At 36.6% G+C, this 25390-nt stretch overlaps 1 protein-coding gene across 25 annotated transcripts in view; it reads left to right on the top strand.

The window, feature by feature from the left end:
- Positions 1-25390, top strand: part of DLG2 (discs large MAGUK scaffold protein 2) — a 1046667-nt gene that overhangs the window by 468678 nt on the left and 552599 nt on the right. For all 25 annotated transcript variants that reach the window (XM_084519823.1, XM_084519802.1, XM_084519813.1 and 22 more), the window contains one exon: positions 6347-6508. In XM_084519823.1, the coding sequence (XP_084375949.1) occupies positions 6347-6508 (162 nt within the window). The remainder of the gene's footprint in view (positions 1-6346; positions 6509-25390) is intronic.

Raw genomic sequence — 25390 nt, forward strand, 5'->3', positions numbered from 1 at the left:
CACAGATATGTGCAAAACAAATCACTTGCATTTTTTATTCACTACAGCTGGATAACTTTAAAGCAGCCACCAGCAGTGTGTACTAGGAGGAGGAGTCTTATGTTTTCTGCAAATTTAACTAAGTAGGGCACCCAGGTGTGAAGACTGGTGTGAGGGCTTCATCTGCAAAACACAAAGGGCTTGTTGTGCCATGGGCTGGACAAAGCTGGACTAAACTAAAATCTGTATTTTTTGGTACAGAAAACAAGAAGGGCAAGCTATCTGTTGCATACTTTTTGTTTGTTTCCCTGTATCATTCATTTGGGGTAATACTCTTATTTCTTTATTACATGATTACTTTATAGTCTTCTGATATAAAACCAGGGTGTTTTGCTGTGCTGCACTCCCGCCACGAGTTTGTTGGCTGGGAAACTGAGACATGGTGTTTGCCATCACTCCAATTGCTCAGTAGTAATCTCAGCAAGGCTGCCCTATGCCAGAAGCTGTGCTTCAGATGAGGAAAATTAGAATAATTTGTGAGGCTCAGTGCTTCCATGCTGGGGGACTGAAGCAGCAGAGATGGGGGGAGGATCAGGGAATGGAATGGGAGCACATGAAGGGCTACACAGGAAACTGCAGGGGGAAAGGAGGCATGGAGGAGGAAGCTAATGAGGCATGAGGACTTTTTGTAGTGGTTGTGGGAACATGGACATATCAGAAAAGGAGTATTTTGTGAGGAAGAGTTGAAAACTGTAGAAAGGGGTATGCAAGTGAAGTTATTGCAGGACAAAAGGATGAAGAAGTGGCTACAGCCTGATGCTGAAAAACTGTATGGTTCCCCTGCATTGTTCTTTTGCTTCACATAGTCCAGCAAATACTGATTGTTTATCTATTTATTTTTTTTTTGAACAGTTACTGGATTTTATAGTCTGCAGCCACATTCATCATTTAATACTAGCAAAGACACCCTCTAAGATTGTCTTTTTTTATACTGGTGCTTCAAGTTAAAAATCTATTTTAAATTATTGGATAGCAACTAGCAACCTCCAGAGGGCTAAACTGATGCTGTTAACAGGTCCAAAATGTGATGCAGCATATGGAGCTGAATACCTCATGGTACAGATTTGCATGCAGGCGGTTTTAATTAGGATTTAGAATTCCTTGAGGAATGCAGCATTCTGGGCTAGTCTCAATCTTGTCAATACATAGTGTTTTTGTTCATGCTAAAGCCTTCAAAAACCAACAGGTTCCTAGTTTCTTTTAATTTTTGATGCTTATATGAATTATTACATTTTTCTCTAGCTGCCAGCTTTGTGTATGATTATAACCTGTTTATATGTACTTAGTATAAAAGATTGCAGTCTTTTCTTTTTTTTTCTTTTTTTTTTTTCTTTCCCTAATATTGTACCAGGTCAGTTCAAAATAAAAACTTACCTGCAGCTTTTTGACATTGCATAGCTCCTTATTTTTTCTTGCAGTACTTTATCATTAGATGTGAAAACATGCTTTAACTCGATGGTTATTGTGCCATCTTGTGAGCGAAAGGTGCAACTACATCCAGCTAACAAGAAAGGTGCTTTGGCTAACATCCATTTAATTTCTTCTTCATAGTGAAACAGAACAAAACACAAATATTTAGAGATCCAAAAACAGATAAGGATACTATTGTAAAACGTTCCGTACTCTGCATTGTACTCATATATATATATATATATATTTTTTTTTAATGAAAATTACCTATAATGGGCAAATACTTTCTTATTTCAGTAAACTGAGACAAGAAATCATGTATTTGCTTTTATTTGTTTATTTATTTTTCCCTCCTGAAAAAAAAAAAGGAACTTCTTTCTGTACTGAGTATAAAAATCATGCAAGTTCTCAGTATTCAGTGCTGATAGTGTCCCTTCTGTGAAACAATTTGGTTCTTGCAGGAAACCTCTTGTCTTCTAAAAATCACTATTGGTTTCTGAGAGATAACACAATATAAACAGCACAAAGTACTGCTAGCTATTACATTGATGCAGAGAAAACCTAATTCCCGACCTTAGAAAGTGTGCCGTCTCCTGGAACCTTTGGTGAGGGGAAATCACTAAAAGGAAAATAAATTGGCATTAGACAACCTACTACAACTGTATTATTATTATTAATTATGCTTATTAACATCACTATAGTTGCATTAAGCTTAGAAAAGCAGAATAGAAAAATGTGAGTTCTACCACTGCCTAACTGACTCTTTTTGTGACCTTGAAAAGTTGTATTTCTGTGCCTAATTTTACCCACCTTTAGATGATGCACATACTTTTTTCCAACAGGATGTTATCAGACTTGACTAGCACTTGTAAAGCTCTTTGGGCTTCTTGGATGAAAGGTATTGCTGTGATACAGTGACAAGCTTGTTAGAAATCTACTTGATACGCAAAAGAGCAAGTCATTCACAATAAGTATAATTATTCAATGATTTAGGCTTCTTAATCTACTTCCACAGTCTTGGCAAGCAGACTGTGATTTCTTCCATTTTATATAATGAGAAGAGTACTTTTTTTTTTCTCTTTTTACTCTATAGATTGATTGCAAATATTCAGAATTCAAGCTGTGTTGCTCATTTGCAATCAGTTGGATGAGTAACATTATTTCTACTCATGACTGGATGAATGCCCAAGGACTTGTGTGTGCAAATTGTAAAGTTTGTTTTCTCAAGATACTCATCTGTATGACATTGAAATTCACTGCCTCTGAAGAGCAGTGCCAGTAAAATTCAACACATTGAAGACCACTGAAAATTCTCAAACAAAAGCGAGACAAGGTGGTACTGATATTTTAATGAGATTTAAAAAAAAAAAAAAAAAAATATTTTTTTGTCTAAATGGACCAACCAAATTCTACGCTGATGCTTTTAATTTTTGCCTGTACATAAAAATGAAGAAATTTAGTATATTGAGTATCAACTGTATCTATAATAAAGCTTCAGCTGCATGAAAAGACACATCACAGTTTTACCTTTATTCATTCATCTTTGTGTCTTACATATGTCACGGTGCCTTTCTGTAGGTTGAAAGCCATTGACTGGCTGCTCTCATTTCACAGGATGTTGTAGAGGCCTGTGACTCCTATAACACACTTTGCTCCCCACATTTGCAGCACTTCTGTTGCTAGCAGAAGTAGTGGGTGATGTTTTTAAGTGTGGTCCAGCCATGCAGAGAACAGGGACATGTGTCCTTGAATGGCAATTCCAGCAAGATCACGTTCACCTTAGGACATGGGTCAAATTGAGTTGATCGAAAATGAAGCCTTTTATTTGCATTTTCTGCAAAGCAAAATCATGATAGCTACAAAAAGTACTGAGGACTTTTGTAAGAGCCAATTCTTTCTGGCCCCAAAATGAACAACATATTCCCAACCATCTTCATTCATGAGTCTGTGAAAGGTAGGTTGTAAAAATAGCTTTACTTCCGTTTAAGTGCTTTGGTTTGGCTATTGTGATTTGTTACTGACTTCCCACATTTGTTACATGACTTCCCACTTTTTTTTTTTTCTTTTTTTTTTTTTTTTCTTGAGAGTTAGCTTTGTTCAAATTTAAGGCTTTTGACCATTACCCTCTGCTAGATTCCCATCTCCCATCCTGTTTAGCTGACAACTACTTAGCAAACACAGCCTTAGAAATGCTCCTTTAGACAGTACTCTGTGAGGAGCAGTAATGCTGTAATAATCTCACATTGTAGAGAGAACAATCTCTTATAAAAAAGCACGTTCATATTAAAAATTCACAGCAGCACACTCCATTCCCCCATTATAGGTAATTACAGAGAATTTTAAATATCTGATGCTAGTTGGCAGTGTACAATACCCTGTCAGCAGCAGGCACTGATTTGTAATTTAATTATCATAAGACATCCACCTGTTCTTTTGTCAAATGAAGAGTAGCATTTCCGTGCAATCAGGCTTTTCCCTCCAGAGATTTGTATTAACCCTTAGAGAAAATACTGTTTTCTAGGGAACTGGGTAATTTCAAGGACAGAAAGATGGAAACAAATAAAGCATTCCTGCAGGAAAGTCTCAATTCTGATTTGGTATTTTCAGCCTTCTGTTCTCAGAAACTTTCCTTACCTCTAGCTTTTTGCTGTGTCAAGCTGCTTTGATTCACAGCTGAAAGCATTTCAGTGAGGAGAGATGTGGGAGGAGAGATGTATGAAAATCAATGAGTTTGGTACTAAGAACACGAGGCAAACATATAACAGGATTGACCCAGAAATGCTCTAGGCTCATACTTCATGAGTAATAAGAATGCTGGGCTCGGGCTGGGGCGGGATAAGGGCAAATGGAAAAGTGGAAATCTGTTTTGTAAGCTTCCTAGTTTATGGCATATGGACAGGGATATTATCTAATTTGTTATGGAAGAGTATAGTTATCATATATATATTTTCTTTTTAATTAGAAAATACAGATTTTCACTGGAAAGTCTGCACAGAAGTGTTATGCTTTTTGGGAGCATGGGGCTTGTCATCAGCCAATTTACTGTATGCCTTGGCTCTCAGTTATGCAATGGCTACACTAAAGTGTAGTGATGGCGAAAAGTCTTACCAATGCATGTGAAGAGACGTTCCCTCTTTAACATTACCTCACCCTGCTTTTTGTGCTGTAAAGCTGTTTGAATGATCCAGCTAAATCTCCTTATGGCTTGAGACATTGCTGTCCTGTCTCTTTTGAAAGTGGTCACTGGAAATTTTCATTTTTATCATCTCACAGAAAGATGACTCGCATTCTGCAGTTATTTATCAAAATCATGTTTTACAAATGATTCACTTTGGAGAGGGTGTCTATGAGTAGTTGTGTCTTTTGAAAGTGTACTCACTGAATTCAAAAAATAATTGATTGCTTGGGGCTTAAGTGATTTGTGTGCCAAGCATTTAATGTGACATTGGTTGGAGTATTGTCTATTAGGCTGATGGCTTCTTGCCCAAATACTACTTGTCTGGTACCAGTCATTTCATAGATTCATTAATTATGTTATCAGAAAAGTGAAAATGTGAAGGGTTGCAAGCATATCCCAGAGAGGAAAAAGAGAATAATTCATTTCACACAGGCATTTGGAAAATAGTTGGCAAATGCAGAACCAATTCCATGTATCAGAGTGAAGGCAAGAATAAATCGGGACAGTTTCCTTTGGAAGACTGAGTAAATGAAACAACACCCCTGGGCCTGGTGCTCAAAGAGAGCGCCAGGAGCAGCACTGAAGTCTGCTTTGTGAAGTCCTTCTGAGCATACCTGAACTTGAGAGTCCTCTGTGTGTTTGTTCTGGCTATTCAAATAAGTCCTAGATTTTGTCTTTCCTTTAGTCTTTGATTCTGTTCATTCAATATTTAGCATGCAGCTTTCAGCTGAAAACATGTGGAATAGCACTAAACACTCTCTGTGCCAAAGACTTATGATTCCCTATCTAATCTGTATTCTGCTCTCCTCCTCGTGTTCCCTGCTGTACTGTCACCATGTCCTCCACCAGCACCATGTGTAACATGAAATCATACCCCTCATGTTAGCCATTCTGTAGTCTTTTCCCTCAAAAAGTGCTTTGTATATGCATACTGAGTGTAGAACACAAGGTGCTGGCCAGGCTCTGTGAGGAGAGGCCAGGGCTGCCTGGGCTGGACACAGCCAGTTCCACACAGACCCCACCTCAGGACATGGCTGAGCCCATTCAATTAGGGGTTGGCATCTCTGTGATTGGGCACCTAGAGGTCTGGTCACTTAATTTAATTTTTAGGGTTAGAGTTACATTGCTTCTTGTACGAGTTTTGTTTTTTATATTGGACAAGCTGCTTACTTCCTCTGTCTCCTATGTTACTGCTCTGCAGAGCAGGAAGTTAAAAATACCTCACACTGCACTTGGCCTACAGGATAAGGGGAAAATGTTTTACTGCAGAGTTTTGCCATGCCCATAACTCTGTGGAGGTGCATGTATGCTCTCTAGCATTACAGTATGCTGTGGTGAATGGAGAATGACTCAAATATTTTACAGAGAAAAAGCTACATAAGTGCAATTATTAATGTGAGGGTGTGAAACGTGAGCTGGCACAACAGCTCAGCAGATTGACAACTTTGTTTTCAGTATTTTTGCTTGCCAATACATCTTCTCAGCTGTCTATCTGAAGGTAAAAGTTCTGTGTATCAGCATGATAATGCCACTCTTTCTCTTTTTGAAGAAGTGTTAAAAACAGAATGAAGTATTCTTTCTAGAACAGAGTAGGCAATACAAATAGTTTATCTGATATACCATACTGATATACCATATTTGCATTAATACATGTGCATTGCTTCCTTAAAGCATATTTGTTCACCCTTTTAATCCTTTTTTTTTTTTTTTTTCCCCTAGAAATACCGCTATCAAGATGAGGATGTTCCACATGATCATACCTTGCCTCGATTAACCCATGAAGTGAGAGGCCCAGAGCTTGTTCACGTGTCAGAGAAGAACTTGTCTCAAATAGAGAATGTCCACGGATATGTCTTACAGTCGCACATTTCTCCTTTGAAGGTAGGATTTACTGTGGCTTTGGTCCTCCACCATGAGAAAATGTATGTCATGAAGACCTTGAGAAACTTACTTTGTTGTGCAAACAAACAAATTGCATTTTGCAAGTATCAGTATAGATTGATTGTCCCATGTCAGGTTTTTAAGTCTGGTCTATATTGCAACTGGTGATGGTTTAGTTGGCAAAGCTTGTGTTTTGGAATGGCAGACTTCCCTTCCCAATTGTCCTCATAAAATGAAAAAAAAATAAATAAATACTGTAAATATAACATCTGATGGAATACTATTTTTCACATCAAAGCTACATCAAAGTCATAAGATATGGCATGAAAAGGGAGCTCATTTGCCACTATTCAGATCTTTACAACTCAAGCACTTTATGTTTTCTGTGGGTTTTGTTGTGATTCAGGGTGATGTAGAGACATCTCTGTTAACTAAGGTAAATCTATAAAATACATATTGTGTGAGTGTCCTCTGATAAATTTGGCTGAGGAAAAATGCTTCTGTTAATGGTGAGCCCATATATTAATCAAAAGGAATTCCATTTCTGAAAATTTGCTTTTAAATAAGACTGCAATAGTTTGAAGATGTTCCTAAAGCTTCTTTAATGAAAGGTGTGTGATAGTTTTTGTATTACTTGTTTTCTTCTGGAGGGGTAATAAAAGGGGGGGGAGGGGGTAAGAAAAGGAGAGTAGTTTTATAAGAGGTGGTGACGTTCTGGGAAATGGATTTTGTTCAGGTATTTAACCAAGCAGCAAACAAGGCAAATGGGCTTTGCTGTTTCTGGTACCCAAAATGTGGATCACTTACCTAGTGGAGTGATTACAGTGTGGTTACAAGTGAAAGGAAATATTTATTATTAAAGACTGATGTGAATTCAGTTGGTGATCATCAAGTTTTCTTAGAACAACCATACGAAGTAATCTTTGTATGCTGTTCCTGTTGTTTCTGTGTGTAGTTTGTACGTAGTTTGCTTTTTCATGTTTTAGCAGATTTACACATTGTCTATCCAACTTCTATTGCAGAAACCACTGGTAGCAAGTTGTGATACATCTTCTTATGCAGAAATAGCTTAATTTAGTTGTTTGGAAGGGATTACCTTCATGTGGCCTCAGTGTAAACTCAGGGAACAACCAAAGACAAAACAATTTATTGACTGGAAAGAAAACATCGCTGATCCTTTGGGCTCTTTGAATATTAGGATTATGGTGGTGCTTCTTATTCATGAAAGTAAAAAATTGATAATATTTGGTTTTACAGGTAGAGACCTTCAAGCATCCAAGTATGCATGATCCAAGCTGATAATGTAGCAACAATGATAAAAAGCATATTGTTGTCAGGTGAAGGGTATCCTCAGACATCTGCAGTTGCCTTAAAAGATCTCCCAGCCTAACGCATTCCTACGATAGCAGAAAGTTGTTGTCTGCAGCTGTTTCCTGAAGAGGAGGGAGGAGAGGAGCTATGCAGTATTTCCTTTTGGGAAACACTATCTCCTGCAAGAGAGCCTGAGGATTCCCAGAGCCTGAGGATTTCAGACTTTGACTCTGTTCTTTTTACATCTTTCCCTCAGGTTCACAGTGGCTGTAGTGTCTTGTGCCTGCCACTTACTCTAGATTTAGTAATTTATCTCTTTAGATGTCTGTGAGGTTTCTGCTTTCTTTCTCATGTAGTCTTCGACCTGTCTTTTACCCTTCAGTAGAGAATTAGCTCAGGAGGTTGGAGTAAACCTTCTGCTAGAGCTACATTATGGTACACTGTCTATCTGAAATGTCTAATTTGGAGTCAGTTCTGTTTCTGGTAGTTGATGGAAATACCCCTTCAGAAGCTTTTGTCACAATGATTTCTGCCTATTTGAGAAACGTCTTTCCCAACTCTCCAAAACCCTAGGTTGTTGTCTTTTTGAATTATGTAATTTCCATCCTATGCCCTGATGTTCTTCAGTATTCCATTTTCTTCTCAGCAGTATTGCACAAACATGGCTGCACTGAATAATGGCTAAATCTGGAGCATACTGCCCCTCAACCACGTCTTTCCAGAAAAATGCCAAACACTGCTTTTAAAAGATCTGTTGGAAAAATGTGCCAGCAGTTTAACTATGGGCCTGTCCATACCATTGTGTGTATCTGTAAATAAAATGTCCCAGGGATTCTTGAAAGACTTTCTAGCTCCCAGGAGAGAGAGATTTAGCCCATCTTTATGAAGACAAGTGAATATAAATGCCTGATATGGTAACATGCTGCACAGTACAGATACATCTTAAATTTGATTCCAAGTTCTGCGTACAAAATGGTAAAGAATTTGGCTGTAGGTTCATATTCTGGATTATGTTCTTTTATGTAGTCCAGAATCATCCTAGTGGATCTGGTCTCTCTTGGGTACTGCAAAAGGACTTTGTTTTGTTAAATACCAAACTACTAAAGTGTTTTTCTTTAACAACATCTCAGCAGTTTTGTGTGTTGAATAATCCAAAATCTGATTGTCAGCCATTATGAAAATCTCTTTGAGACACCCAGGTGCTGATTGTGATAAATATTGTTTGGGAATGTTTCTGAATAGGGTTTCTGTTATTGATGTTACATATTTGTTGTCTTTCAAGTCCCTACGCTGTAGCATACACTAGCCAGATTACTTCCTTTCGGAAGATAAAAAGTAAGAACAGTTGTGCTAGAAAGGACACAGTAGTGCTGAAACAGTTGCGCTGGAAAGGGTGCTTTTCAATATGTCTTTTACTTCTATAACTTCAAATTTTTACATTAACTTTTACTACTGTTGGGTAACATTTCCCATACACTCAACTCAGTGCTGGAAGTGCTTAATTTTAGAAAGCTACAAGCTTCTGTTAAAGGTTGATCTACCTATTAACATGGAGAGGATAAAATTTACAACTGCTTCAGCAACTTTGAATGTCAAACACAGAAGTTTAAAAGGAACTTATTGGTTATGTAGCTGTATTAACATTTGGGGAAAATGCTAACTTTTCACCAGTGTTTTGGAAGAGAGAGTTGACATATTATGATGATAAATGTTCTTTGCAATTTGTAGCGGTGAGCAAATTGCATTTTATTAGTCTACTTAAGAAAGAAGTGTGTAATATACTAAGAATATAGTTTAAAACAGTTGTCTTGCATTTTCTCTCGTTGACACTAGATGGTGCGATTAGCTCAGAATCCTTTGATCAGGTTCTAAAGCTTCAACGCAGCTATTTTTTTTCTTACATGGTTTAGAAAGCGCTAATTCAGTAAAAATGCTTTGCTAGAAACTAGGTGTCTTCAAAAAACCTGGTATGCTGGGAAGTCTGAATACAACACAGATGTACCTGGAATTCAGATGTGCAGGTTTTGTCTCTGAATTAAATACTTTTCTCTTTCCCTTCCATGTAGGAATAGAGCTAATCACTATTTATTAAATGAGCAAGAGCTCTGGCTTCTAACCTTATTATTATTGTGATATTAGATCTCTTGTTGTTTTAAATATATTCCCCTTTCTTTAGATAAGCCTAGGAGTTAAAGTACAGATAAGGAGCTTGGATCTCCATGGTTGTCCGCATATTTTGAATGCCAAGCTATTCCAGCTATCTCTATTTGCTAATTCAAAGCAAGGAGTGAGTGTAAGCGTCAATGGTAGCTGTGCAAAAAGAAGTATCATGTAAATTACTATTATTACCTTAGCCTAAGATATTTTTAAATAAGGAAGTTCAGACATTTCAGTTGCTTCCTCTTTGACAATTCTACTTTGTAGAGCGGAAGGAGATACTCTTACCTATTCCTTTTCCTCTTGCTGCCTCAGAGTGCTCTCCTACAGCTCAGCAGTTTATAGAAAGTCAGAATTGATGGACTGACTTTTGAGTGGAGAGAGGGAAAATCCCCTCCACATGGAGCAAGTGAGCAATTCATTTATTTAGAGGTGTCCAAAGTTAAGGTTATCCATGAAATGACACTTGTGCAAATTGGTTTTCAGAAGAATGAGATTTGCTTGTCCCATCACCACAGTACATTGATTCCATTCCATCTTTTTCCTCAATGATGGCAAAAGCCCCTATCTTAACAATTATTTGAGACTCTCTGTATACAGTGTGGAAAAGATGATGTTGCTGGTGTTGCTTGATCATTGTTTCTGCTCCAAACGAGGTCTCTCCCAACACCCATCTTATGGTGGGTGTGTAGAGTGTTCTGTGCACTCCTATCATCCTTTTTATCTGCTTGAGTTCAGGAGGGTTCTTCCTGTGGAGGCTGCTTGAATTTGGCATGTCCCCTTTCCTGTCTTTAATAAAACAGCTTTCTTCATCTCTGAAGCCTGCCTTGTGCAAGTGTGAGTCAGACCTTACCATGGTGGTTGCCGTGCTTCTTTGACAAATTAACAAAGAAGGGGGAAGAGGCTCTAAGGATAATCCTAGATGATTAATTAATCTGTGAAAAATGTCTTATCCAGAGCTTTCTGGAAACTGTCATAAAGAATAATTTTTTTGAGTCTGAAAATGTAGATTAAGTAAAAGCTACTTATTTCATGATTCTACATTGAATTCAATAAAAATTGAATTCAAAAGACATTTGGAAAAATAAAATCAAAACTTCTATACTTTCAGAGGCCATAGCTTCATTTCTCAATTTGAAAATTTCTTGGAGTGCTTCACTACTGAATTTTGTATGAAATACAAAGTCATGCACTGGTCACAGACACAATGAAAAAAATGAAGTCCAAGACAGTGAAGTTGCAGAGGATCACTTGAGCTGTAGACTAAGTCAAGATTTTTTTGCACAGAACTTCAGAACAACATTAGAAAATGCATTCAACAGGCCAGTCTATCTGTTTTAAGTGAACAGTTGCTTCGAAGTCGTCAGTCTTTAAATACCCCTAACTACCAGGGAACCAGACTTACACAGGAAAAGCTGGTTGCTGCAGCTTTCAGCATCACCATGCCTGTATACCATTCTGTGTAAATCTAGTTCCTCTTGTTTTTTTAGGGATCATGTAAGAAACCCCATTCATTTTTCAGAGATACTGAACATCCCTAGTTCCAATTACTATGGAAGAACACTATGTTAAAGGTGAGGTTCATGTAGGGAAGAGGATAAAGCTGAATTTGTTTAAATTTTGATTGTTCAGGTGTGACAAATAGTTGAGGCTGTGTCATAGTACAGGCTTTCATTCTTGATCAAGGATGCTGCATTTGAGAGGCTCCTAAGGGTGATGAAGGACTGTGAGAAGCTGATGATATATGTGAGGAATAGAAGTCTGAAGTTTTCTGTTGCACTTGCAAAATTAATTGAGGTTATATAGAGGACATATTAATGTATGCATAGATATATTAGCAAGTCATCTAAAATTTAATCTGGCATCCTTTCCTGTGCTTACACTGGCTACATTTCATAAGTATTGCTAATTTGCATGAGGCATCTTTTTAGCCCTAGGGTGGCTCAGCCCTGTAGCAATGATCTTATAATAATACTTTTGATCTCTGCCCTGGTAGCTTCCTAACATTTGTGGTAGTGGTGGTAGGTTTTTGTTGTTGTTTTGTTTTTTCCCCCCTTCTTTTTAATATGCAGTTATTGGCAAAGCCCCATACTGCAGTCTGTATCCGTTAGTGAATTTTCACTGAATATTCAGTATGTTGCTTCATTAAGATACGACACTTGTTACATGTTTAATCGTGTACTGATTTTCTCTTATCTTTTGCTGTTATGGCAGATAGGCACATATCATAGATATGTATCTGTGATCTATGGTTTTTTTATATAAAAATGCATTCAGATTAAGAAGAGACAAAAGAAAAACACAAATGTGCTTATGCTTGTTCTTGCTCTTAGAAGAGTAGCAAAAAGAGCTCTGAATTTTTATTCTATTTCACTTCTTTTCAAAGAAAAATAATTAGCTTACAAATTAGTATTTTGAAGAATATTTTGTTTCTCCATTTCATGTGGGCAGAAATGTCTTCCATATTTGCGATATTTGTCTTATTGTGAAGAACGTCCTAAAATGATGCAAAATTTAAATATTACAGTCCCAATGAAAAATAGTTTTTGTTTTTTGGCATCATATGTAGGTTCACTGTTCTGTGTGTTTCATTTTCATTTTTATTTTTTTTTACCTTGGATTTCTGACTGACTTCCCATATGATTTATGTTGCTGTAGACAGTATCTTGTTATCTTTCTAGCTTGTGACAGAGTTTAAAATAAACCATATAACATTGCCTCTGTGGGTGATTTAATTGGAAAAATCTCAGCAACGTAAGGTAAACCTCAGGCCTTGTAATTCTTTATTTTTTGGCAAAATAAATGATGGCTCATGATGGACACAAGCAAAGAAAATTCTGACCATATCTACCAGCCCATTACATGTTGTTAGATTTGCCTGAAGAATAAAGAAAGAAATTTTCAAAGGAATTTGAAAATATTTTCAGGCTATGTACACTGTTTATTTTATAAAGGCCTCCTAGGTATTGCAGGTCTTTTCAAATGTTAATCTGAATTGCAATTTCAGGAGACTCACTGTTCTTGATCTGCTGGGTGCTTTATCCATTAGTATTAATTAGCTGTTACATCTTTTATACTTTTCAGATAATGGATTTCACCTTAAGTATAGTCTTATTCCTAAGTCGTATGTTTTGGAAAAGGTCTGATAAATTGCAAATTTTTCTGGCGAAGTCTCTCACTTATAATACAGAAAATGAGAGATTCCAGGAATTCTTTTTTTCTTTTTGTCTTTCTGTAATATTTTGCATAGAACTAGTTACTCTTTGCTTCTCTGTGATTAACTGAGCTGTTTATCACTTGATGCACTGCCCATATAACATTCTCATAGAATATCAAATAAATTGAGAAGAGATGTGCTATTATAAAGGTGTTTGTGTGTGTATGTGATTTTTTTTTTCCACAGATGAAATAAATGAAATATAGCAAATAAATCTATGGAATCGCCACTAGATTATACAGATGTAAGATTTGTGTGTTCTCTTAGTTCCTTTCTTGGAGTCTACGAGTACAGAAATATCAGTTTGCTTGTAAAATATCTGTAACAGTGTTTGCCACCTTTCCGAAGTGTTTCATGACCTGCTGATGCGAAGTGCAATAAAGCTTCTTGACGTTATTAGTCAGACTGTATGAGGAGGGATTTCTCTCAGACATGTCAGACAGCTTTAACACCAGCTGTTTCCCTGAACTCGGTAGCTGAAATGCCCTTCTGTCAGACTTCAGCTACTACTGACACTTGGGAACATACTCTACATTTTAAATGAAGCATTAAACTGCCATAATACCTTTTCACTGAGGAATACCCTTGTAATTCACTCACTCAGTAGAAGCTGTTTGCATTTATATATCCAGTGATGTTACACATCAAAAATGTTGTCTTTTTTCAGTACCAGGTTAAAAAAAAATAAATAAAATAGTACAAAGCAGAAGTTTTCAGCTCCAGAAGCTGTGGGTGGGTCCTCCATTAGCATGTAGAAGACAGAATTGATTTAGTCAAACCTTCAAACCTTATGGAGAAATACCTTGGCAGTCTAAGAGGTGCTCAAGATAATTTATACTTTGTTTCCAAGTGTTTCCTCTTTAAACTGATGTTACTTGTGGCTCTTATTTCATCTTGTCATAAAGTTTTGTGGAGTGTGGAGCTGTGGGGGGAAAAATAAATAAACAAACAAAACCCAACAGATTTCTGGCATTTAGATGAAAAAACATCTTCATGAATAGCCTAGTATTCACCTATTTTCAAGAATCTAATTTAAATAAGAACTTTGGGGGTTATTGTTATGTAGCATCGTGATATCAATAGCTATTTGAGGCTTCTCAGATTTTTCAAATGGAAAAACTTTTGCCATGTGGTTCTCTGCAACATATCTATTCCAGCAGATCATTTCACTTGCTTTCTAATAATTTCTTAATGACAATAGTGCTACTGAGGCTTATACAATTTGGGAAATGTCACAAAATAGTCAGCAGTCTTGATGACTCAGGTGACTTTTTTAAGATTTGCACTGCTTGCTAAATTGATCTCTCATAGTACTTTTTGCTGTCTTTTCTGTTCCTATGCTATTATTTGTCTTTTCCATGCTTAATCAGTCTTGTTATGCTACTTTTCTCTGAACTGCACTCAGGATCCATTCCTGTATTTCTTCTTTAGGTCTTTATTCCCTACTTTTGTTATAACCATTCCTACACCTACACATGGATTTTGTTAATACTGTGAGCCACCCACAAAGTACAAGTTTCTACCAGGTAGCTGTTAACATGTAACGATTGATGCCCTTCTTGTTCAAGACAATTGCATTTTTATTGATCATTTTGCTTTTTCTCTGCTGTGAGAGAATAGGAGTTATGGTTCTCCCTGTCTCCCCATTGTCACACACGGTCTTTATGAGCAGTTTGTGTTGATTTTGTTTACTGCTGGAAGGTGTTTCCACCTCCCCTCAAGCAAAAGCGATATGAAATGCACTTGAATGTCATCAAAACTAGTGGGTCACAGTGGCCTGCTGAAATGGCAATACTCAGGGCAGCTTTTATCCTGTTGAGACTTCCAGAAACTCTGAGCAGTGGCGGATGCGATTGATTTATTTTTATTTTTTTCAGCCAACAGACTTGAGCATTCTGTATTGCATCTGTTATCTTCCAAATGGGAACAGAACATGTCCTTTTTATACATAAGGGCTAGAAGTTAGCTTATTAGGTTAATAAGTATCATGCAGAAAATGAACATGTTCTCAAATAAATATAAATAGTTTATTTTTTTCTTTCCAAAGCCTTTCTTCTTTTACAGTTATACTAAATATCCGTGTGGACTGCTGCATTGATCAGTCCTTAGCAGCTGAATTGCATGCTTCTGAGCCAAAAATTCATTAAACCTGATAATTGACCTAATAAAATGGTTGCAATTGATAACATGACATTGGAAAGGCTGAAAAGAGTAATGGTGTTTTCAACAAATAAAGAAGTTTCTACTTTGAAGTCTGTGTCACAAATTGTGTCTTTGATCAAATAGATGAGCAAATTCCAAGCAGAGAAATAGAATTTTTAGTGATAGCACATGGCATGTGAGTATAAAGGCTTATATTAATTACTGGGAAATAGCTAAAATAGCACAAAGTTAACAACTTAACACTCAGAGTGTTAATGACATCAACCAACTTCTGAAGACCACACTTGCATCTGATTTCACATTCAAGTTGCTGCTGTTTCTTCTCTAGCAGTCATTAGGCAGTTGGCTTCCTTTACTATTTTGCAACAGATCTGCAAACTGAGCAGATCTGAACTGCATTAGTCTTCAGTTCAAACTGGGCTATTTTCCTAATTATTATGTTCATAATTTGACTTCTGCTTTGTATTACTTTTTCAGTATCCTGGAGATGTTGATATTTAGTTAAAGAAAGTAGGAATTAGTAAAGTGCAGACAAGGCTGCTTCTGCATTGCTTGTGCTGTACTAATAGCTGTAATGCCAGAGAATGTCTGGAAAAACTAGCTCAAGCAATCTCAGCCGAACTAGCCAAGACAGGTTACCATTGCTGAAAATGCTAGTGACCTATGCACTCATACAGACAGACACCAGGATTGGTGAATTTTAATCCTGTCTCTATTTCAGAATGTAAACTAGGCCACAGGGACTACTAAACACTTGCACCTCAAACACTACTGAAGAAGTGGAGCTGCATGTGTAGACAAAGGTAGAGATCAACCAGGCAAAGCAAAGCATCAATATTTATGTTTCTAAACTCAGTGTGTGTGCGTGTGTGGGGGGGAAGTATTGAGAAAAGTGCTACAGCATCAGCATTTCATTACTATTTTTAAAATGAAATGTTGGGATTCCTGTGAAAAACTTAATTTGCTTCCTGTATTCTCCTTCAGCACTATGGCTACTGGGAAATTCCACACTTAACCTTTAAGAGGACTGTATGCGTCTGTGCTTTGCCTTCTGACACTAGCTGCAGAGAAGCAGGGTAGATACATTTCCCAGTACAGATTTATTTGTATCATTACCAGAATGACTTAAAAACTCTGTGTGGTCAGCTGGGCTGTAGAGCCACCGGGAATGTGTATCTATGGCATTCCGTAACTTTTCCTGTACTGGCTTCATCATGGAACCTTTTGTTTTCATGCTTCTTTGTTGAAGTGGAATGACTCAACAGCTGAGTTGCGATGGCAGGTCATTATCTCAAAGTGGGAGAAATCTGAGTCAATTTGCAGTGGGGTACAGAAGCAGCCTGAGCAAAATGAAATCCAGGCTTCATCCCTTTTTTTTTTTTTTTTTTTCCTGTCTCCCTCTTATTCTCCTTTCTTTTTGGTTTCTTTCTTCCATATAAAGAATGTACTATTTACCCAGAGCTAAAATGAAAGAAGCAAGAGATGGGCAAGACTAGCTCTCTGCTGTTGGAGTTTGATACAAGAGTTTTATAGGAAAACATATTTCACAAATACTTAAGCGTGAGGGACTGTGAGAACAGTGGTTTCCATTCAATAGCTAAAGGTATATACGGTACATATGTCTGGGGAAAAGAGGCACAAACTATTAAACCAGCAAAGAGTTATTTGAAAAGTTTGGGAGCTGATGTTTTACTGACAGCTTCCTTTGACTTTAATTCTTTTAACTGTTCATGCCCATTGGCGTATCTGCACTGTTACTTAAACATACAGCTTTTGACAGTGTGGTAATATCAGAGGTGAATAAACTAGTGTCTTGCTGTAAACCTGGTATCACAGCATGTACTTATCACTTTTTTTTATTATTTATTTATAACTTAGTATAACTCAGTTACAATTATCTTAATGGGGATTATTCTAGCAATTGGAACCCAGGTTTTACTTAAGGTATTCAATTAAGCTGAAATTGCTTGTAAAGTAGTGCCATAATAGCTGAGGCATCACTGGAAGATGGTAAGTAGGTGAGATACTAATTAATTCTTCTGAACTTCAGTAATTTAATATTCAAAAGGAGGCTGAGTCCATATAGCAGCTTGCTCATTGCATTGCTACTGGGGATTACAGAGGGAGAAACTTTGATAAAAATAGCAGCCTCTAAATGAATTTTGCTGGACTTGCATGACTGAAATTTGGGCTTTGTTGGTATTACTTCCCTACTCTAGATACAAATGCTGAGGGTCTGATCTGGCTGTGGGTGAACTCTCCAAGGACTTCAATAAGATCTTGTGTAGGTAGATGTGGGTATATTAAGTACAACATTTTCCCAAACACTGCTAAATCCAGGGATGATGGTCATGTTTATATATAATCTTGAAAAGCTGGATTCTTATATATTTAGGCTTTTGGGAAAAGTAGCTTTCAGCCTAATACAGCTCCCTTTGATTTTCAAAGGACTGTAAGCCAGAAACTCGTTTAAATTCTTTCTGAGAATCTCATCTGATAATAAAATGAGAGGTGTGGGAGAACATGAAATTCATCCTTTCTTGGAGTTGCCCCCCTGTAGAACAGCACAGATCACTGTATCTTTGCTGTATCATGATTATTGACCAGGTTATTAGTGCAGTCCTTCCAGGCTCCTGAATACTTCAAAGCAAATTTTCCACTGCCCTTCTCATTATAGCTATCAGTAATGATCTAAGCAAGACTGGTCTGGAGATTCCTCCCTAGATGCATATTCTTTCCAAACCTCTTAATTCAATCTGAATGATGATGATGATAATTTAGGTTATAGTATTACCCAGGGGTTGTGACTGTAGAACAGGGTTCCATTGTCCTAAGTAATATACAGACAAGGGAAAGCTTAAATGTGATACCACAGAGTTATGCAGGTTAAAAACAATACAAGTGAGCAGAAATTAATAGGAATCCCTGTGTATACTCAAATTATATCTACTAATCTCTCTACTATAATCAAATTATACCTACTTCTTAACTATCATATAATTCTGTTGTAATTTCTTTAGCTAGAGATGTTCATGTCTCAGGGCTGAATTATAGACCAGTGCTACCTTATTACATTTATTGGCTTTTTCCCATTACTACTGCACTGCAGCCTTGCCTCTTGCTGAGAAACACATGGACAAACAAAATACACTCATTCCGGGCGGGGGGGGAGAGGGGAGGGGGAGAGATGATGTTGATTAAAGGCGGTTCTGGGAATGCGGTCCCTTTTTAACCAAAGAGACCAAAAGAGTAAGGATCTGCTATGATTGCCCAGTGTAGAAATTAACCCCCTTACTAACACACCACCACTTAATTAATGTGTTAATTAATTAATGGCCTTAATTTAATTCTCTGCATGTGTTGAATTGAGTTGATGAGTGTTACTATACTTTCAATTAGATGGGTTTTGCAACATAATTTTCATCATAATGGTTAGTATAAATGAGTTTTCTTAATTATGGTAGGGTGAATGCTTTGTTAAGGGGCTCAAGACTGTAACTGTGTTTGGCATGGCCTGGTGGGACCTGTCATTTTCAGGGGCACCTGTGCCCACCTGACTTCTCACAAACTCTCTGACAATGTTTTGGGGACTTTGATGTATGATACTGAAGACTTGTGATAGGTAGAAGGTCTTACTCAAATTCTCCATAAAGTTATTTATTAAAACATTATACTTGTTACTCAGTAATGGGTTTAGTGTTCTCATCTAATCTGCCTTCTAGGACTGCTGGTGGAGGACACCATGTTGTACGCCGGTCATGTTATTTGCTATTCTTTTACAACATCTTGGGGGCTGCAGGAGCATTTAAACTTGTGATACAATCATATTAATAAGATATAAATTAAAAGATTACTATTTAAAGCAGTAGGGCCATGCTTCATGGAATGTCAAAATGCAGAATTTGCAAAAAATCCTTGTACTCCAGTAATGTTTTTTCTTCCCCCAGACTTATCTATTTAGTTATGAAGGCAATGTCTTCTTTCGCTTTCCGTTCCCTGTAAGATGTTTGGTCTCCTACTGAATAACTGCTTTGATGTCTTCCTGACTGTGGGGAAGGAAGGAAATTTCACTTCCACGGTGGTAGAGGTGACCCAAGCAGCTGCATGTGGCTGCTGAATCTGTGGCAAGAATGAGCATTTCAGGAAAAAATAAGATAGAGAAGACAGGCTTCACATTTTTAATCCTCCCCTACCCCAATATCCTTAACCTTTTTATGCCCTGAATCTACCCTAGAGCTCACACTTTTTCATAAATATGACACCACAAGATGCGGAAAGTGCTGAGGGTGCTGGACAACAGTGCTTTGCATTGTTTGAGGACTAACGAGTTTAGGTACAGTGTTACATCCATTCATGCCATATTTCATCCAGTCTCATCTATTTTTCTGAAGTGTTAAGGTCACAGAGTAAGAATGTACTACCCACTTGGCCTCGTAGATTTTGCTTATCCTTGGGCTATGTCAGTGACCCTTCTGCAGATACAGGAGGGTTGCAGGGCTCCAAACCTCTCTGCTCCCGGGCCTGTGAGTGTGTATCAGGGACAAAACCCAGACCTGGAAGCAAAAAACTGTATCTGCTTGGTGCAGTCTGATTTCCAGAGACACAAGTAAACTTGCACTTGGGGTAATTTAACTATGCAGTTAAGAACTGTTAGTATTGTGCATTTGTGAAAGTAAAAAAAAATTAAAAAAAAAAAAAAAAAATTAAAAAGTTAAAAAGCAAAGTTAAAATCTTTCCTTCTTACATGTAGTATCCATTATATAGAATAAAGTGGCTGATAAGGAGGTAGTTGGCCAAAATGTTCAGTTTCACAGCTGTTTTCTTGAGAGGGCTGAATGGAAGCAAATATTTATCTGTGTTTTAAGAAACATTAGGGATGATCTTGCAAATTACACATCTGAAAATCTGTACCAGATACTTTTAATGAGATAAATGTAATGGGATTGGAACAAACAAGAATAGCTTTTGTAAAGTAAGAACAGGTTTCTTTTCACTTAATAGAATCTCTGATAGTGTCAGTGAATTAGTAATAATCGGAAAATAGACTGCAGTCATTTATTTGTACTTAGTAAATAACTTTGACAAAGTCTCATCACTATAAGCTGCTAAGGAGGGAAAGTATTTCCAGAATTGAAATAGTATGAAAGATTAGAAGCAAAATAATCAAAACAATTGTGAGAAATTAATGGACTATTTGCAATATGGCAAAAGGAAAACTGAGGTTGTTCTAAGACAACCCGGGAAAGTCTATACACATTGTTGAAATCTGTCCAAGACTATGTTATAGAAATATAAATATTCTAATTAATTATCAGAGAAATAGCTACACTGGCATAGGGCAATTTGCAGATGGCACACAATTATTTTGGGTACTGAAAACAAGACGAAGCTTTAAGGCGATTCAGAGGAATTAAAGAGATCTAGAAGAATAGGCAGATGATAAAATGTAATTTTGAAAAATATGCATTTCTAGAGTGGAAGGGGGAACAAATTACTCATGCATGTTTAATTAGCTGAATATTTTAGAGGTGGCTTATAACTTTGTGGAAAAATCTTTATATACAGTAGTGACTTAAATCACTAAGAAAAAATGTTTACAAATGATAGCAAAAATCAAGTACTGAAACATTGAAACCATTCTAGTTGCATAAGCACCTTTACTTTACTTTATTTTACTTTACTTTACTTATGTAAAGCTGCTAGAATTGGGGGGGGGGGAGGAGGAAGGGCGGGGAGGGAGGTTGGAATACAGAAATTGCACTTTAAAATTAAAAAAAAAAAAAGAAAAAAAAAAAGAAAAAGTAAGTATTTTGTGATGTTGTCCTAACACACTGTATTAGGCCATGATTCTGATTTTTGCCACCTTCTCCAATTTTCTCTTCCATTCACCATTTTCAGTCAAATCAGAAAGAGGTTAGTAGCTGAAAAGAGATTCTTACAGCTTCCATAAAAATGATACAGCATGGATTCATTTTGTATTAGATACCAGTGCATCTATACAGGTGAATATGAGAGGTGTCAGAGTGGGAGAGAAACTAAGAGGAAAAAATGTGAAATTTCCACCACTGTAAAAGCTTCTGTTGGCGCTAGCACCTTATTAAACATCAGAATTTAATGACATAGTTCAAAGCCATAGGCAGGGAGGCCTTGTTTGTTCCGTTGCTTATTGGTCCGTGGAAATATTTCATGAGAGAACACAAAAAAACAGGACATTTCAGATAGGAGAAGTCAGAACATATGAATCATATGCAACTGTGCAGATGGATAGGAAATTATGTTTTAGTGAGGCTTTCAGCTGAGCTGTAGAGTACAATGCACATTGCTGTCCCATAGGTCTTGCTTTCTGATAAAACAGGTCTCTGTTTAATAGGACATAATAACCTGTAATATATAACATTTTCAAGGTTGTGCAGATTGGAAACCAGCAACCTGCTAGCTCAGTGGTAATTTCTGGAATGTTCAGAAGGAAAAAAAGCAGTGCTAGTGTTCGAAATACCTTCCTAAGAGATGAATTAGGTACACTAAGCTGTAGATGATCTTCAAAATTGCAAGTTGTTTAAAAATAATTAGGTTTGTATTTTTATTTGTTTAGTATTTCTTTCCTGGACTCAAAGCTATTATGGTAACTAAAATTATAAGGCTGTGTTATTTTGTAAGTAGACAGATTTTTTACATAATTACATGTCTTCAATTTACCAGACTCTCAAAAAACTGAATATTGGTGTTAGTGACAGTATGGTCTTAAATATTCTGTAGAAGGGAGGCATGATATATTGTTTCCACTTCTTTAAAATTCACTCATGCATAAGAACCGCCACTACTAATTTATGGTATGCTTTTGTACCAGTGATATATGCTCATTATATGTATAATCAAAGAACTATGTATGTGTTTCACTTGAAACTTTACATATGAATTTTATGTCTTATTTTTATCATGGTCTTAATGAAATGTTAGCATTTTTCTAACAAATATTTTATTGAAAAGGAGTTGCATTTGGAACTATCCTATTACCTTTCTTTATCATTGTGAGATGAGATCATACAGGGACTGAGAGAAACAACATATTTTAATGAAAGCAGTCTGATCTTGTACTAATTTCATTTAATATAAACTAGTGACAATCATCTTGTTAAGTCCAGTGTAGTCTAAAAAACTCTTAATAAATGGAAGAAGTAGTTTTCTGATGTCACCTTAGGGGCCACACAATTTAATGCACAACTTCACTTGCTCTGGATTTACAGCTTGGAATTTGGAGCAAATATAATTTCTTGGGGGTTCTGTTGGACAAAAGGCATGAGATGGCAGTGCATGCTTGCAGCCCAAAAGGCCAACTGCATCCTGGGCTGCATCAACAGAGGAGTGGCCAGCAGAGCAAGGAACGTGACTGTTCCCCTCTGTTCTGCCCTTGTGAGGCCCCACCTGGAGTAATGCATCCAGGTCTGGAACCCCCAGCACAAGAAGGATGTGGATCTGTTAGAGCAGGTCCAGAGGAGGGCTACAAAGATGATCAGATGGCTGGAGCACCTCTCCTGTGAGGAAAGGCTGCAGCTGTTCAGCCTGGAGACTAGATAATCTTTAATCTTGGAACTAGATAATCTTTAAGGTCCCTTCCAACCCAAGCCATTGTAAATTTCTACGATAAGGTTTCTCCTACCAGTTCATGAGTCTCAAGAAAGCTAACCAGCTAAAAAATGCTACAAGTTACTGCTAGTTTCTTGTGGGTTTTGCTATACAATTTGGCATGTTATCTTGTTCTAGGAACAGTCTGCTGAAACTGAATATTTTGTAATTCTTTTGAAATACTTAAGGGGCTATATCATCTTTAAATATGGGGAAAAAAGTTGTTCCTTTTTCTTGGCTTTAAGTATCCTGGCTGCAATAAAATATCTTTCAATATGAAAAAACAAACAAACAAACAAACAAACAAAAAACATATGCACAAATTTGTTAGAAATAGTAGCTTAAAGCTAAGAATCTGACTACATAGAGTGTTTACCATTAACACAGTGTAAATCTGTCCAAAAAGTTATTTTTGTTCTATCTTAAAACTCTGGCATTTTAAGTCAAAGTTGGCAAATCATTTCATTTGAATAAAGAAGAAGAAAACAAATCAGAAATCACAGTATTTTGTATTGACATTTTTAATATCAGGTTTGGTTTGGATAAGTCAAAACAATTTATTTCAAAGCTGCAAAATAGTTTTGGACTTGTCTTCTAAAACTGGCATTCCAAAATGGAACAGAATCTTCAATAACAAGGATAGAAAAAGAAATAATTTTCTCCCCTCCAGATAAAAACTATTGTATCAGACTGAATGAAATATTTCAGGTCTACCTGACCTAATTTCTATTTCTGTTTGGTTACTGAATGAATAATCTGCTGTTTGCACGTGTCTATCTGTGAATGTGCCACAGTATGTATGGACTTACAAAGAACACATGCAGCAAACCTTTTCATTTCAAACCCTTATTTTGATTTATGAAAATATAGAATAAAATTACTTACACACCTTGACTATAAGCAAGTCCACGCTGAGTACTGTGGACTCTAAAATAGTAAACTCTTTCAGTGTATGCAGTAAACCATGTATGGCTGACTTAGAGGAAATATACAGTTTTGCCCCATAAATACTGCATTCCCATTCTGCTCTTGGCAGAGTATGTTGGATTATTTGCCAAATGTTCTTGAGACTCAGACTCCTCCCTTCATGTACCAAGAACACAAAAAAAAAAAAAAAAAAAAAAAAAAAAAAAAAAAAGATAGAGTCACTTATCTTGTCACAGGGTTTTAAACTATTTACTTATTTATTTATTTAATTTGAAATATTCATCTGTTTAATGTTGCATGACTATGTGGCTTTTTTTTGTAAGTTGCCATGCGTCCTTCCCGCACCATGGTCCAAAGGATAAGGAGAGAGTCTTGGAAGCAATAGATGAGAAGTGCCATTTTTACCTTTCTTTTTGTCCAGTCTTAGAACAAGTCTCTTGCCTTCAATACTACATATGTAACAGGGCTATATAATTAACTATGATTTTGGGGAAATAACTCGAATATATTCAGTTTTAAAACACTGTCTCAGTTTTTCAGTCCTGAGGTTTTCCAGTTGAAGTATCTTTAGTGTGAAAACAGACAGCTCTGAGGTTGGGGTGATAAGGAATAAGGAAGATTGTTAAAAAGTCCCTACTGGCTATTACATATGTTATGTTCCATTGTAGCTCGAATCCAAATCTTGGGACTTGCAATTCAGAGTTCTGCGCTTCTCTGCTATGCCACAGTCTTTCCCTTTTTTCCCCTGACCCTCGGCAAATGAAAGAAGACAGGTATTAAATCAGCTCAGAAAGGTCTTCCTTGATCCAATCTTCCATAAATAATAATACTTGGTTCTACTTACAGTATTATATGAATTATTTTTTTTTATATTTAGAGTTAAAGGAAATGACATACATTTTTTTTAATTTTTTTTTTTACTTTTATAACCTACCTTGTAATTAATTAAAGGATGTAGAGATTATACTCTGACAAGTACTGTATAAAATGTCATTCATAAATTATTTGCCTGAGTCACCTTTTTTAGATTTTACCTTTCTAGTTTTGTGTTTAAAAATATATATATATAAATCTGATACTAATTATACATGCCTGATCTGTCATGACATTTTGAATCAACCACAGTACAGTAAAAAAAAATGAGTGTGAGCTGATCAAAATGTAACTCTGTCAAGTGTCAGCAAGTCTTTTTGGAATGGAGAAAAAAGAAAAAAACAAATGCTGAAAGCATCAAACCCAATTTTTTTAGTTCTGTGCTTTGTTGTAACCATGTGCATGCATAACTGTTACTGGGAATAATCTATTTTTTGGCAGAAGTCCTGACTGAAGTCAAGGGGGAGTTCAGCCTAAATACCCTGTTATTGTCCATTACACGGAATATTGTCAAAATTGCATAAACAATGTGCCTTTTTAATTAAGCTTGTGATGTAAAATAGAGTTTCAAGGGGCATTTTACTGATGTGTTTTAGACAAAGAATAAAACA

This window comes from Aythya ferina, assembly GCF_964211825.1.
Source record: "Aythya ferina genome assembly, chromosome: 1".
Taxonomy (NCBI): domain Eukaryota; kingdom Metazoa; phylum Chordata; class Aves; order Anseriformes; family Anatidae; genus Aythya; species Aythya ferina.